Source organism: Mucor mucedo (assembly GCF_025094135.1).
Source record: "Mucor mucedo strain NRRL 3635 chromosome Unknown EV154scaffold_97, whole genome shotgun sequence".
NCBI classification, from domain to species: Eukaryota; Fungi; Mucoromycota; class Mucoromycetes; order Mucorales; family Mucoraceae; genus Mucor; species Mucor mucedo.
The window spans coordinates 1-14,089 of record NW_026252381.1 but is presented as its reverse complement, the minus strand read 5'-3'; the positions used below and the strand labels follow the sequence as shown (position 1 = coordinate 14,089).

The following is a 14,089-nucleotide window of genomic DNA, read 5'->3' as shown; positions in this document are numbered from 1 at the left end:
GATTTACCACTTTGCTTACCTCACTTGGTTACATTACGTGTCGCAGCCAATTCCATCCATACATTACCGTCATGTTTACACCTTTGGACAAAGATGCGCCATTTTCAGCTGGGTTCTGTATATGGAGGAAATCGATTAGTCTATTTACCTGATACAATTGCTGATATGCCCTTGTTGGAGGAACTAGATGTATCGTATAATCGTTTACGCACCTTGCCCAACGACCTCCGTATACCCACTTTGCTCTCTTTAAATGTGTCGCACAATCAATTAGACTTTGTACCCAAATCTATTGCCAGCTGCAGTCGATTAAAGACACTCAATCTATCCAAAAACCATTTAACCAGTCTACCGGCAGACTTGGTCAACTTGCGTCGATTGGAATTATTTGATATTAGCGAGAATTTACTCTGCATTATGCCAGCCGAGATTTTGGAGAGAATGCAGTCAGCAACCTTGTTAATCACGGGAAATCCTTTAAGCAGACCAGGCAATTGTGATGAACGGCAAGATGCGTATACCCAGATTCTTCAACAGATGACACAGCGAGGCGTAACTAGATCATCACCTGCGCCTAGCCGTGATCAATGTGGACCTAGAGGCATGGGATGTTTACATCCACTTCCTTCTCCGCCTGTATCTCCCCCTATTGCCACAAGTTCTTCTTTTACACAGCATGATGATGATGCCACTATTGATCAGGAGTTATCATATCATGCACAGCAGCTAAATATAGATGGATCAAGGCCAAATACACCACCATTACCCAACGCTGATGCACAATTAATTGGCACCTTTCGCAGTAAAATCGTGCAAGATTCAACATCCTCCTCTTCTCAATTTATACTTGTAGATTTCCCACGCCAATTACCTCTACCCACCGAGACCAAGCTGGTGCATTCCCTCAAGGAAATAGCAACACGGGTCATTCTTAAGAACGAGGTGTATGTGCCGATGGATATTTTACCGCCACATTTAGCACTAGATATAGCAGGGGGCAACAACAAATGTCGAAGTTGTTCTTATTGTCAAGGCCCGTTTGTAAATGAGTGGGTGACTTCAGTGCAGGTCAAGAGCTTTGGTGGGCATCCTGCTGTAGTTAGAAGAGTGAGGTTTTGTTCAACGCAGTGTTGGACACAGTGTTTACCCAAAGAACACTCAAAATCAGTTATTTGTGTACACAAGTAGACTTTATACCCCTTTACATTCACTCTCCCTTATCCATTTATTCTTTAATAAAACCTTCTCTAAAGCTAGTAGTGATTACTTATTATGCAACAGATCGTACAGTGATTACCCTTTTTTTTTTTTTTTGAAGCACCGGACAAAGAGTCACACTTTCAGTGAGAGAGAGAAAAAAAAAGAGCAAGCCCCGCCCTGCCCTTGTCTCTGATTAAACCCCTCCTTCTTTAATTATTTAACAATGCATCGCTTTAAGGCTCAAGGTGTCAGCTCTCGTGTATTCCCTAAGCCTCAATGGATCAACCCCAAGGAAAAGATTGTCCATTGGAACATTGTCACTGGTGATAAGGTTAGCTTCTTTATAAAACACCCCTTGGAATTTCCAGCTTTTTTTTTTTTTTTTTTTTTTTTGACACATTAGAGTTTTAGGTTGCCATTATTGCCGGAAAAGATAAAGATACCATTGGAGAAATCAAGTCAGTAAACCGTCAAACAAACACCGTGATCGTTGAAGGAAAGAAATTGGTAAAGGATAGTCATCGGTTGTAGAAAAAAGTCGATGCTTATAAGTATATTATTTAGGCCAAGAAGCATGTGCCAATGCAACCTGGTGCACCTGAAGGTATTATGAGAAAGGAATTGCCTATTCATTACTCCAACATCATGTTACTTCACCCCGACACACAGTAAGTAAAAACCTATCTTTTTGGGCCTTGGGGTATGCATAATAACATTTTGATTTAGAATGCCTGTTCGTATTGACCGTCGTAAAGCCACCAACACTTTAGAAGATGGCCGTATTGTTACACGTTGGTCTCGATTTGTTAAGGGCACTGATATTGAAATCCCTAAACCTGTCAGAAAATACAATGATCAAAGTGGAGAAGAAGCTTTCACCACTGCCGTAGAAGATGTTGTGAGCGTAACTTATAAGCGTGATCATTCTCAACCTCCTTTCCCTGCAGATCTTGTTAAAGAATTAAGAAACCCTTACAAAAAGAAGTTCACCATGAATCTTTCAGAAAACACTACTACCGCTGCCACCACCACTGCATAGATTGGACCCTCTCAAACAAATAAACAAACAAACAAAAAAAAAGAAAAAAAAAGTTTTATGTACAGTTTTAATCAATAAAAGGGAAACCCTTTCTTTTTATCCTTTTATATTCTACATCCGTTAAATACAAGCTGCTCAACTGAACCACACACAATTGAAAGCATGTGCTCTTTCTCATTTTTTAAACGTTGAATACAGGTCTGAAAGGTGGTTTGATTTTGATAGGATTTATAGAAACGAGCTATGGATTGTTTGGCGGCTTGTCTTTGTCGTTGTTGTTGCAGTTTTTGAAATTGAATAAGCTTTAAATAGGTCATGATAATACTTGTTTCTATTAAAAGTTCCGAAACAACCATATATTTGAAATGTGTGCCTGGCATGTCCAGTTGATGGACTCCTCCGCATCGCCTCAGGAACAAGCCTTCCAGACTGGGACATTGTATAGAAAGATCATGAAATAGGTGGTCTCCTTGCACCACCACATGGTTCATACGAAGCGTCTTTAGATGACCATGTTTTCTCCAATATGTGCCTGAGGATAAATTTCCCCAACTCAACTCTAAATGGTTTAATACGGGACAGCTACTCAAGATTACGTCCATGGCGAATTCCTGGCCGTCTCGATGTAAGCAAGATAATTCCAACTTGGCCAGCGATGTACAAGCAGACAAATCCATTACGGCACTCCAAATTGGTATCACGAGATGTGTGGTTCTTTGAGCTAAAGTAGATTGGCTGAGACAATGAAATGCATCTGTACTTGTCTGCAAATCATGACCCCAAAGTCCCGTTTCCAAGGTTTGAATAAGTTTAGCAGAATCCAAGGTCTTTTCGTCCATGAACTCTTTGGCCATGCTAGGATGGATAGTCAAATGCTTCAAATGTGATAATTTGTTTATCCACCGCCTTAATGCAAGTGTTTGTTTATTGTCACGGCACGATAATTTGATATTCAAACTGGAAAGGCGTGGGTAGCTCCAACCAAAATACTCACACCACGTATCTAAACAATCCACCGAAGCAGATAATACCAGTGAGCTTAATGAGTGCTGTATCGCGATGTTTTCGAATTTAGTGTGATCCTCTTCAGCTGTCCTCACGAAATGGATCGAGTCTGTCATGTCTAAGCGCCTTAGTCGAGGTAAATAAGTATGCAACGTGTTCATATCATTCATGGAAAATTGCATCACATGCTCGCTATCCCACATGCCATCGCCATCCACGGTTAAATCTTCTAAAGACGTCATACCCTTCAAGGCTTCCAATAGTCCGTTATCACCATGACAACGGAATATATCTGCACCACGCAAATGAAGCTTACGAAGGCTTTGATGCATGAACCGAAACTGTCTGGGATGATCCAATGGCGGTAAACTGATGATATGGTGTGGGAAATCAATTTTATCCGTCTTCATAAAGTGCCATAAGCGAGGATCGAAATTCAGGGATTGTAATAAAGGTAAGTAAAGAATGAGTGTGGATAATTCGTGTAAGGTAACACCGACTTGAACGGGCAACAATGGTATAGCGCCTGTGACACAATCTTCCCATTTAAACGATTTAGGGATGCCAATGTGAAGGGTCCGAATCCATGAGCCGTGCTGTACAAGGCTAGTGGACATGAATTTTTTAAATTGATGTCGACTGGTAAAATGAATATGACGGTAAAGGGATCGACAAAAGGGTAAATACCACCCTTTACATACGGTTAATGCATTATATTGATGATCTGTAGTAATCTGGCTTGCGATATTTTCTAATATTTCATAAGGAAAGGTGTCCATAGTGTAAGAGAGTGTTAAAAAGAATAAAGAAGAAGAAAATAATAATAATAAATGAGGAGAGCCCTAAAAAAAATTGTTTATTTATATTTCATGCTCATCCACCAATTCTTTAGCAATCCTATTCTTTAAATTCTCAACCAAGCACGATTTTCGGTCAAGCAAGTGTTGTACATTACGCTTGTATTCCACAAATCTTTTTTGTATCTCTTCGGAACTTATCTCGGTGTCCAAGAGGTTCTCGAGTTCCGCAATCATTTCGTTGTCTTCCCTCAGTTGGATTTCGTTACCTCCAAGTTGTACTTGGTGCCAGTGTATAAAATCCGTTACATGCGCTTTCGTCAATCCTGTCTTTTCTTCTTCTTTATTCGTAGTGTTTGAAGCATTAACATCAGCATCATCAGTACCAGAAGCCCCAGACGCAGCAGCATCATTATTATTATCACTTATATCATGGTTATTGGATAACCTAGGGTCTGATTCGCCCCTTAACTCCTTCACCCTTACATTTTAAGTATAAAAAAAAAGAGAGAGAAAGAGATTAGCCTATCTGAATCCCGAAGTTTTGCACATGCTGTTTTACCTGTCAGCATATCTAAGCGTATTTAAAGTATGATCACTATTTGACCCGTTGGGAGATACAGTGGCGATCATACACGTCCTTGAATTTCCTACAAAGCTATCTTTCAAGACCATGGTTAATTTGGAACCACGAAAGGGAGCATATGATTTATCTCTATCCAGCGCTCGGATACATTCTTTCAAAGCCAATAAGCTCTTATTAATTTCGGCACCTTCCATCCTTAACTTCATATCGGTACCACGGTCTGTACCCCTTTCACTTCCTGCCAAGTCAATAAAGCTTAATTTACCATGGATCTCGCTTCTTGCTTTTAAAAGGACTTGTAGCACTGCATGAGATCTGGAGGAAGTTTCGTTGCTTTGAGTCTTGGATGTCGTACGAGATTGGTTTCCATACTGAAATACTTGGAGCATGGTTTCGGATGATTGTATACGGTATTCTTTCAGACCGGCGATTTTAACATGACCGCGTCCATCTTCCAATGGTTTAATAAGTCGACGGCCGTTTAAAAGGTCGTACAATTGACCTTGATATATCTCATAGTAGCCTACCCAGGCTTGCAAATGACCGTAGTCGCTGGTTTCTAGGAGTCGAAAGATGTCAGCCGTGGCTTGTACGTAGAGCCCGTGTTTGGCGTCTAGCATGGTATATGTCTTTCCTGATCCTGTTTGTCCACTACATGGGGTAATGCAAAAAAAAAGGGGGGGTTAATATACATGGTATTCAAGCAAAGTTTTTTAGAAATCTTTACTAGGCAAAACAAGTTGATTTTCCACCTTGAAACATGTAATCGACTAACGGTTTTGCTGTTTTTTGATAGATCTATTAGACAAGTATTAATAAAAAGACTGGCGTATCATGATGAAAAAGATGAACTTTACTGTTCTATTACATGTATTCACATCAAAGACCTCATCAAATGTAAATGAATGTTGGTCCACGTAACTGGTCAAATCTACCTTTTTTCTAAAAATGCATGGTTAGAGAAAAAAAAAAAAAAGAAAAAAAAAAGTTTGTGTACCTAGATGCATGAATTTGAATTGTCCTACTATCTGATAAATGAGCTACATCCTGTTCTTGACGAGCCAATTCTTCACGATTTAAAGGTCGTTTACGAACACACACTTTAATTTTGGGCTGTTGCGAGGAAGACTTTGTACGTGGTGCAACCTTTCCAATGTTAGAAGCCTTGGGAGCCATACTCATACGTCGACTTGCGTTGTGTGTAGCAGCTTGTGAACCTGTGGCGGTATTTGTTCGATTATGACGAGTAGGTGCCATACTCATACGTGTTGCGGGCATGGTTCGATGAGGGGAAGTTTTTACATGTGTACGCACTGGATTCATGCTCATGCGATGTGTAGGCTGGTGACGGTTAGGAGATGGTATAGTCTTTTGAGTACGTGCTGTTTGTGTGGTCATGGCAGGTCGACTCGAAGGTACTAAAGGCTTTTGAAGACGCACTGGATTCAAGCTCATGCGGGGAGTAGGGTTGTGATGGTTGAGTGGTAACAACGTTTTTTGAGAACGCGCTGGAGTCATACTCATGCGAGGTGCTGCTACGGTAGGTCGACTCGGTGATAGTAGAGGCTTTTGAAGACGCACTGGATTCAAGCTCATGCGGGGTGTAGGGTTATGCCGGTTAGGTGATACCAAAGTTTTTTGAGCACGTACGGGAGTCATACTCATGCGATTTGTTGCTGGTGGCCGAGTTGAGGCTGGTTTGACTTTTGCAGGTAAAACACGAGGGTTCAAGCTCATGCGATGTGTAGGACGGTTGGGAGAAGTGTTTGTGGGTGAGTTCAGACTCGTGTGTGGCATGCGTCTTGTTGTAGCGGGCCGTGGTGGAGTTGAAGGACCTGCTGATGTCAGGTCATTGTGTGGACCTTTCGGGCTTTGTGAGGTCTTTGCTCTTTTAGAAGTAATGAACTCTTCTAAAGTCATTCTTTCGGGTGATTTACGTTTGGGAGAGTTCCATGCAGTCTTCTGAAACGGCACTTTATGTCGTTGTGGTGAATACATTATAAAACTTCCGGGTAGAAAAAAAAAAGAAAAGAATATAGGCTCGCTTGTTTAGTTTTATCAATGGCTTATTAGACAGTCCCTCCTAACCACATGATTTTTCTCGCTTAGGTAAAAATACATTATTAATCCCAGGAGGTAACAACGAGTGAGTTAATAACTGGTTCATTGTTATATTTTACAAGTTATTCCATTCTTGTGTCCTAAATATTTTAAGAAGTAATTCAATCTTATGAAAAGTGATAGCTTTTTCATTGTTATGATATACGATTTCCTTGTAGCTGAGTCTAGGCCTATTGTAGATCAGTGAAGTATATTTATAGTGTTTACTTACGATCAAATAGAAGTGGTTCGTATAAAGAAGAATTTTTATTTAAAGTTTGACACGTAGCAAAAAAAAAAAATTAATTTTAGAGGGTTAAAACAAATATTTCCAATGACATTATTCATGGCCTTCCGTCACTCTGTCAAATGATACCTATAAGCTTTGGGCAATTAGGCTGAGCAAGATAAAATGATGGAGAAAGGCGAAAGATGTGTATGTCTAGGTACTACATACGATTACAAAGGAGTTCGTGGCTTAAAGTGCTTTATTCGTGTTTTAAAAGATGGATAAGACCAGTCTCATCATTGGAAGCAATGACGTTTGTAAATGGATGACAAGAAATACCAATGACTTCGGCTTTACATAGGTGCTTTTGGCCGACCAAGTCTCCTGTGGCTATTTGAAAGGAGTACATGATGGATTCTTCAGAAACGGCATAAACCAATTTACCTCCGTGAGATACTGTTGCTGAGATAAAATCTTTGGCGTCTGGATGGCTAATCGTTTTTATCACTTTGCCCTTTTCGGTCATGATGAATAGTGTGCTGCTTTTGGTCACAGCTATAAAGTGATTCATGTCACTGGGTATGCTTAATAAGAGTTGAACACTGGTTTCTCGCTGAGGAGTTGTAGTAGAAAGACAAGATCCCGATGTAACATCCCATATCTATACATATATTTTAAGTACTGGTTTTTGTTTATAAATACAATCGTTTATATGTTACCTTAATTTCACCATTGCTACTTGCACTGAGAACTAGTGTATTATCCCAGTTATACAGGACAGAGTTTACAAAGGATGTGTGTCCTTCAAATGACTTGACGAGTTTCCCTGATTTGACATGATGGATCTTAACAGAGTGATCGTAGCTGCCACTAAGTATATGATTTGCCTCCTTGTTGAAACAAACGGATGTGACACCTTGACTATGAGCAGGGGAGAAACGTCTGGTACAGATACCAGATTGTAATTTCCATACGGCGATTTTCCCATCTGTTGAACCTGTAGCTAATAATTCACTATCTTGGCTTACGTCCAAAGAAATAACAGATTGATCCATTGACATTAAATTCTCTTCAGCCTGGTACTTGAGATCCTTACGTAATTTACCCGTAAGATAATTCCAGACTTCGATAAACCCATCCACTGAACCTGTAATGAGGTTTTGTCCGTTGGGCGAAAAAGTGGTGCATTCGGCATAGGTGTTTTTACCAGGGAACTTTTTCGTTACCAAATGTTAATATAGATTTCTACAAAATATATCACTGTCTATAGATTTTACCTTGATAAGACTGTACTCCTTATCCGCAAATGCATCCTCTTCTGTGCTTTGGATCCCATCTGAGCTACGGAATAAATCGAATTTTGTGTCCAAAGGCAGCAAACCTTGATGCTGCTGCCATTTGATACAATCTTCCAGTAACGTAATTAATCGAGCTGGTTCCACTACAGCCACCTCACTAGCAAGAGCTTTCATAGGCTTTTAGCACATGTAAGAAAAGAAAAGTAAAGTTGTCGTGTCAATGTCCTTACCTTGTGCAATGACATTGCGTCTCTTCTCTTTAGTCATGCCGTTGGGGTAGTTATCCTTGGGATCAAACATGGATCGGGAGAGTGTGTGTTCCAATCGCAAGTAACGTTCGGGGTGTCTCTGCTTCAGAATGAACATGGGCTCTGTTTGGCGAAGCAAAGTACGGGCAGCTCCTAATTCACGTAACTCTGTTAATTCTAGCACGACCTGTTCATAAAGATCCATGAGCTTGCGGGGAGGTATTTTTAAATCGACAACGTGGCGTAAGACTACATCCCATTCACCTTCTTTAATGGTCTTGATGAATGCTTCCTTGTTCTCGAGAGTGTTGATCTTTACAGTTGTTTCTAATTCGAGGGCTAAAGCTGATTCTTGGAGATCGTTTTCTTTAAGGAATTGAAGCACAAGGCGAATGACGCTACAACAAAAAGTCACGTCAACTAATCAAAAGAAGGAGCAAATGTCCAAAACTGAAAAAAAAAAAGCTTACTCTTCTGCTTCTATTTCGACAGACATTATACAGTGACAAAAAGAGAGAGGAAAATAAAACCAGCTTTTGCTATTTCGCTTTAATTACAGTTACATACACTACGTTTTGATATTTTAGGTAATTGGATGCATTGTTTCTAATTTTATTTCCCTTCTTTTCCTCACTTTTTTTTTTTTGTACATAAATGACTAGATTCTCTGCACAGTTAATGCTCTCAGGTACATTGAGGTGAAGAATAGACTTGTTTTGTCGTGTTTGTCTAAAACTAAACAATGTTCATAGATGCTTCTGAATTAGACGAACTCATATTTCAAAAGGGACAGACTAGCCTACAGAAGGAATTACAAGACTTTGTTGAAGCATTTGAGGTGGGTTTTTGTTACAAAGGACGAACATAGATTGACGGAATAGATAGACGAAGAAGGAGTTGCTAGAGTTGGATTCGCTGGCAAAGACATATGTGCAACTTACAAACTGCGAAGGAAAATTAAAATCGAGTGCTGGTAACCTACTGGAAACGACATTGAAAGAGGCTGTTCGGGTCAATGATGTCTTGAACAGTGCTTTGAAACAAGTGGAATCAGTTCAAGTCAAGGAGGAACCTTTTCGGGCTGAACGAGAGGCTTATTTAAAGTCAAAAGAAGAACGTCGTAAAGTTTTGGAGAGTGAGATTCGAAGAGAGTCGGATAAGATTGATGAGTACTATGCTAAAAAAACCAGAGAATCCATCTATAGTATATTCGGATAGTTTGAAAATAAAGCATGTCTTGAGCAGCGTAGTTTTGTTCTGGATGTCTTCTTAGCTTTATTGTATGAAAACCCCATTGATGTGAAGTGTTCTCATAATTACACGTATGCAACCACTTTGCTGGTGTCAACACTGTTTTGTCGGAGTTTAAATATACGGCGGCTGTAAAAAAAAAATCTTTTTGCGCTTTCCCCCCCGTAAATCCCAATTGAACATCTCGCAAGAATGTTCCTGATAAGGTGTGTATGCATTACTCACATTCTCAAACTATCCTTCCATGGGTTGCATTAAATAATCTTCTTTCCATTTAATCTTTTTGATTCTTTATTGATTATAACTCTGTTGTGTGTGATAGTAAACAGACTGTTGGGCTAGAGTTGAAGCACACACAAGAAAAAAAAAAAAAAAAAAAAAAAAATAGGGATTTAGCCACTGGGGGAAGAGCAAAGTAAGCGTAAAGTGAAATAAAGAAGGTAAAAGAGAAATAGAAAAGACCATGAAAAAGCTTGATGGAGTTTGAGAGTCAAAATATTATTTGGGCGAATTAAAAATTCCTCTTCGTGGCTGTTTTATTTTACCCACTCCTCTCTCTCTCTCTCTACTTTTTTCAACCTATTTTTTTCTTCTTCTCTTGTTTCTGTAATAGTTAAAGCAGGCACACCCTACACCCACACAGAGAATAGAAAATACGCACAGGCACGAAAAAAAAATAAAACTCTAAATATGTCTCAGCCTGAAGAATTAGTTGATTCACACAGCGTCACTGAATTTATATTGATTGAACAATTAATTCATGACAATAAAGTTCGAACCGCCATTGGAACGTAAGTCTTATTCCCTATTACAATTGCTTTTTTGCTCTGCACAGATTCCACCAATTCAACTTTTACCTGCATTTATTCCCATTTTACTTACTTGTTAAATTTTTTTTTTTTTCTTTTGGCAAATATCAGATATAAAACCAAAGAAAGCGCATATGCAGCAGCACTTATCCGTCAAATGCAATCAATAGAAAAATGTTCAGACAAGTGGAGTAAAACCAAGTTGGGAGAAAAACAAGCACAGATTATTGAATTATGCCGATATATCAAGACAGACTTGACAAGCTATGAGGCACGGTATGAGTACGTTACAAAGCAATGCACAGATCTTTTTGAAGATATCTCGGATGTACGCTATATAGTGGTCCCACTCAAGATAGATACCAACCCTCCATTTAACGAATCTGTCTTCAAGACCAAAATTCGCAACTTTCTTGACGTATTTCAAACCAAATCAGATATTGAAGAGGATTTAGGCAATAGTGACGATGATGACGACGATGATGATGAAGAGGATTTAGAGGAGGATTTGGAAGAGGAAGATTTGGAAGAGGATTTGGAAGAAGAAGATTTAGAGGAGGAAGATATTGAAGAAGAAGACGAAGAGGATCTTCCTACTAGTGAGCCACCTCTTGCGGATTTGGATGACATCTCTGATGATGATATTGAAGAAGAAGAAGAAGACGAGGAGGAAGAGGAAGAAGAAGAAGAAGAGGAGGGTAGTAGTCATTTAAAAAGATCATTTTCTGCACTTGAAGAAGATGAAGAAGAAGATGAAATTGATGAAGATGGTGAAGATGAATTGGATGATGATGATGATACGCTTTTACCCAACAAGAGAAAGCGTCTTGTTATATCAGAAGATTAGATTGTAACCCCAAAACCCACTCTTATAAAAAAAACACTTATTATATTAATAGCATGTCATTTTCCTATATTCTAATCTTTCATCATCATGCACTCTATATTCACTCTCCAAAAAAAAATGATTATTTCCTAAAATAGGCTTTAATAAAGTACGTCAATTCAAGATTATTGGACACCGTCATATCATCATGCATATTTTAGTCTCCCACCCCCCATTTTAAACAATAAAAAGCGGCTAAAAACAATTCTTTTATTTCTCTCTTTCTCTTCTTCTTTCATTATCATGACAAGTACACTTCAACAACAAACACCTGTATTCCCCATGTCTGACAAGACAGAACAAAATCCAGGCTTAATTACTCCACCCATGTCTCCTATTGATACTACGTCGCGTCCAGTGACAAACAAAAGCTCATTAAAGATTACAGCAGGACAAACAGGCTTACCTTGGCTAACACATGATGCTGACGGAGACCATTTCTCGCCAATTATTCAGCAATCACCCGAAGAAAATACAGCCATTACGTCGCCACCACCCAAATTTCTGGCTCATCCAAAAGCGACATCTATTATTAGATTTCCGACCCGAAGGAGAACTATGCAAAAGTATATTTATACCATGAAGGATGGTTTAGATCCAGTCAAGGTATTGTGTGATCGACTTATGAGTTGGCAAATATCTGTTAAATATCTGGTAAGAGAGAGAAAAGCTTATAAAAAAAATAGGGGATTATTTACTCACTCTCATTCATTCCCGCCCGATATAGAATAGCATGTTTCAAAGTATAAAAAAGGTTGAATTCAGCACGGGAAAAGGGTACAGAAAGATCGACGCCAAATTCGCAATTCCCAGCAAAATTGAAAACCAGTTCAAGTCATCAGATGGTGTAAAAGATGCATGGCACGCATTTCGACAATACACACGAGAGAATAGTTTGATTCATCAAGATTTTGTTGACTATATTGAAAATGAAATTCTTCCCATCCTACACATCATGTTGAGGGATATACACCTACACATGCAGGGGATGAAACACAACAAGCAATTGTACACAAATTCTCTCTGGGATTGCAGAAAGCAGGCTGATAGTGTAATTACTCGACTAAATACTGATATCTATGCCACTGTCAACATCCAAGAGAAGCAAAAGTCTCCCTATGTCACTCCCAAGAGAGACCCTTTACTCACCAAACAAGGTAATCATTCTTATCTCGTTTTACAAACTTAGACCTAATTCTCATTTATTTTTTTACTTATAGTTGTGATAAACACTATTCAAAAGCTATATAAGCAAGAGAACCGTTTACACAAGGAATTTTTAGACACCCAAGATAAATACCGCCAATTCGAACAGGAAAAGATTATCAATGTTTACACTGACTTATTTCAAACCTTTGAAAACTATCGTGTTCGTCATGGGCTTGAAAATCTGGAAGGTGTGCTTAAAGTAGCCTCTATCTTTAATGCGATTGAAACAGATGCTGAATGGCTGGACTTTTTACACCACCATGAAAACGATTTAGTAAAAAGGTCCGCCGCTTTCAAAGATGAAGTTACCTTGGACTTTCCTAATGTAGGTCATCCCCTTGTACAACCTGCTATGATGGGCAATTTACAAAGAAGTCATGGCAAAAAATGGATTGAAGAGTATTATGTCTTGAGTTCAGGTATGTTATAAAAGACTAATTTATATGTATGTGTATTCATCCCTCTTTACTGTTTCTTACCAAAAGTTGGATTATTACATCGGTACAAATCAAAAAATGAATATCTTCAAGCCCCTTTAAAGCCTCAAGTGACCATGTTTATTCCACAATGTACTATTCTTGTGAATCCAACCAGTCATTTGTTAGAACTACGAGGCAAAACGACAGGTGGACTATTTGGCAGCAAGAAATTCTTTGCATTGTCATCAGAGGATCCCAATGCGCTTCGACTTTGGATTGATATTTTGGATCGTATGGCACTTCAAAAACCAATTCCTATCATGCCAAGACAGGCGCCTGTTACTGCTACTACGGTAGACACTCGTTCTATCCATTCTAAGGTACTTGCAGAAGATGAAGTGCCAATGCAGCCAATCGTACAAGGTACTTCCAGCCAGCACATGATTGCTCCCATCACAAATACAGCAAGCCATCTCGTTTATCACGATGACGACAACGACGATGAGGATGACTTTAGAAATCAGACAATCGAATATTCTACGCACTCTCCTATAGGCGAAACACCTCCTGCTGTTGTCCCACCACATGGACCTGATGGAAATTTATTAAAGACTCCACCTGGGATTACACGAGAAGGAAGTGATTTGTTCTGGGATACAGCTACAACCAACTTGGATAAATAATCTGCCTAACTAATGCATGTTATTCTTTTTTTCTTAATGTTTAATTAATAATAAATATACTTACTCTAATCCAAGCACTAGCATTTATTTCTCCTATGTCAATGCATAAAATTAAATACTAAGGGAGGGATTAATATGTGGTGTTCATGCACTTTTACTTTCTTCTTATAGACTGAATATTCTTATTCTATGGTAATGATGCACTAACTACCTTCATTTTAAAATAAGCAAACATTAGCAAGAGTAACTGATAAATACATTAATGTATAATGACAAAGATAAATGGTGATGTATGGCAGCCTGACCATCTTGACCTATCCAGTACACAAT

At 38.9% G+C, this 14,089-nt stretch overlaps 7 protein-coding genes across 7 annotated transcripts; 4 read left to right on the top strand and 3 right to left on the bottom strand.

Moving 5' to 3' along the window:
- Positions 1–93: 93 nt before the first annotated feature.
- EV154DRAFT_539569 (uncharacterized protein) lies at positions 94–1,188 on the top strand (the record flags this gene model as incomplete). Its single annotated transcript, XM_051604351.1, has 1 exon — positions 94–1,188. One exon carries the CDS (start codon positions 94–96, stop codon positions 1,186–1,188), a length of 1,095 nt encoding a protein of 364 aa, XP_051454250.1.
- A 194-nt stretch (positions 1,189–1,382) lies between these two features.
- On the top strand, positions 1,383–2,346 carry EV154DRAFT_519590 (translation protein SH3-like domain-containing protein). The gene is made up of 4 exons (XM_051602743.1): positions 1,383–1,531; positions 1,612–1,707; positions 1,765–1,868; positions 1,927–2,346. The coding sequence occupies exons 1-4, from the start codon at positions 1,424–1,426 to the stop codon at positions 2,237–2,239; spliced, it is 621 nt and encodes a 206-aa protein (XP_051454249.1). The 5' UTR covers positions 1,383–1,423; the 3' UTR covers positions 2,240–2,346.
- On the bottom strand, positions 2,179–4,117 carry EV154DRAFT_519588 (uncharacterized protein). Its single transcript, XM_051602742.1, has one exon. It carries the CDS (start codon positions 4,021–4,023, stop codon positions 2,344–2,346), a length of 1,680 nt encoding a protein of 559 aa, XP_051454248.1. The 5' UTR covers positions 4,024–4,117; the 3' UTR covers positions 2,179–2,343.
- Positions 4,105–5,803, bottom strand: EV154DRAFT_426710 (P-loop containing nucleoside triphosphate hydrolase protein; the record flags this gene model as incomplete). The annotated part of the gene is made up of 5 exons (XM_051596316.1): positions 4,105–4,522; positions 4,604–5,278; positions 5,355–5,425; positions 5,485–5,569; positions 5,625–5,803. 5 exons carry the CDS (start codon positions 5,801–5,803, stop codon positions 4,105–4,107), a joined length of 1,428 nt encoding a protein of 475 aa, XP_051454247.1.
- Positions 5,804–6,892: 1,089 nt separating this feature from the next.
- Positions 6,893–9,009, bottom strand: EV154DRAFT_519585 (smu-1 suppressor of mec-8 and unc-52). The gene is made up of 5 exons (XM_051602741.1): positions 8,973–9,009; positions 8,485–8,900; positions 8,234–8,421; positions 7,676–8,170; positions 6,893–7,617 (listed from the first exon to the last, which is right to left on the bottom strand). The coding sequence occupies exons 1-5, from the start codon at positions 8,996–8,998 to the stop codon at positions 7,216–7,218; spliced, it is 1,527 nt and encodes a 508-aa protein (XP_051454246.1). The 5' UTR covers positions 8,999–9,009; the 3' UTR covers positions 6,893–7,215.
- A 1,107-nt stretch (positions 9,010–10,116) lies between these two features.
- On the top strand, positions 10,117–11,647 carry EV154DRAFT_519582 (uncharacterized protein). The gene is made up of 2 exons (XM_051602740.1): positions 10,117–10,544; positions 10,674–11,647. The coding sequence occupies exons 1-2, from the start codon at positions 10,444–10,446 to the stop codon at positions 11,407–11,409; spliced, it is 837 nt and encodes a 278-aa protein (XP_051454245.1). The 5' UTR covers positions 10,117–10,443; the 3' UTR covers positions 11,410–11,647.
- A 41-nt stretch (positions 11,648–11,688) lies between these two features.
- EV154DRAFT_327817 (uncharacterized protein) lies at positions 11,689–13,837 on the top strand (the record flags this gene model as incomplete). The annotated part of the gene is made up of 4 exons (XM_051594983.1): positions 11,689–12,102; positions 12,176–12,605; positions 12,669–13,076; positions 13,143–13,837. The coding sequence occupies 4 exons, from the start codon at positions 11,692–11,694 to the stop codon at positions 13,757–13,759; spliced, it is 1,866 nt and encodes a 621-aa protein (XP_051454244.1). The 3' UTR covers positions 13,760–13,837.
- Between the last annotated feature and the right edge of the window lie 252 nt (positions 13,838–14,089).

Bases quoted from the DNA above. Each gene is read 5' to 3' on its own strand.
- EV154DRAFT_519590 (XM_051602743.1), top strand. From the start codon at position 1,424: ATGCATCGCTTTAAGGCTCAAGGTGTCAGCTCTCGTGTATTCCCTAAG. The intron at 1,708-1,764 runs GTAAAGGATAGT...TATATTATTTAG, and splicing joins TCGTTGAAGGAAAGAAATTG to GCCAAGAAGCATGTGCCAAT. The intron at 1,869-1,926 runs GTAAGTAAAAAC...ATTTTGATTTAG, and splicing joins TTACTTCACCCCGACACACA to AATGCCTGTTCGTATTGACC.
- EV154DRAFT_519588 (XM_051602742.1), bottom strand. From the start codon at position 4,023: ATGGACACCTTTCCTTATGAAATATTAGAAAATATCGCAAGCCAGATT.
- EV154DRAFT_519585 (XM_051602741.1), bottom strand. From the start codon at position 8,998: ATGTCTGTCGAAATAGAAGCAGAAGA. The intron at 8,901-8,972 runs GTAAGCTTTTTT...TTTTTGTTGTAG, and splicing joins GTCGAAATAGAAGCAGAAGA to CGTCATTCGCCTTGTGCTTC. The intron at 8,422-8,484 runs GTAAGGACATTG...AGCCTATGAAAG, and splicing joins ACGCAATGTCATTGCACAAG to CTCTTGCTAGTGAGGTGGCT.
- EV154DRAFT_519582 (XM_051602740.1), top strand. From the start codon at position 10,444: ATGTCTCAGCCTGAAGAATTAGTTGATTCACACAGCGTCACTGAATTT. The intron at 10,545-10,673 runs GTAAGTCTTATT...GGCAAATATCAG, and splicing joins GTTCGAACCGCCATTGGAAC to ATATAAAACCAAAGAAAGCG.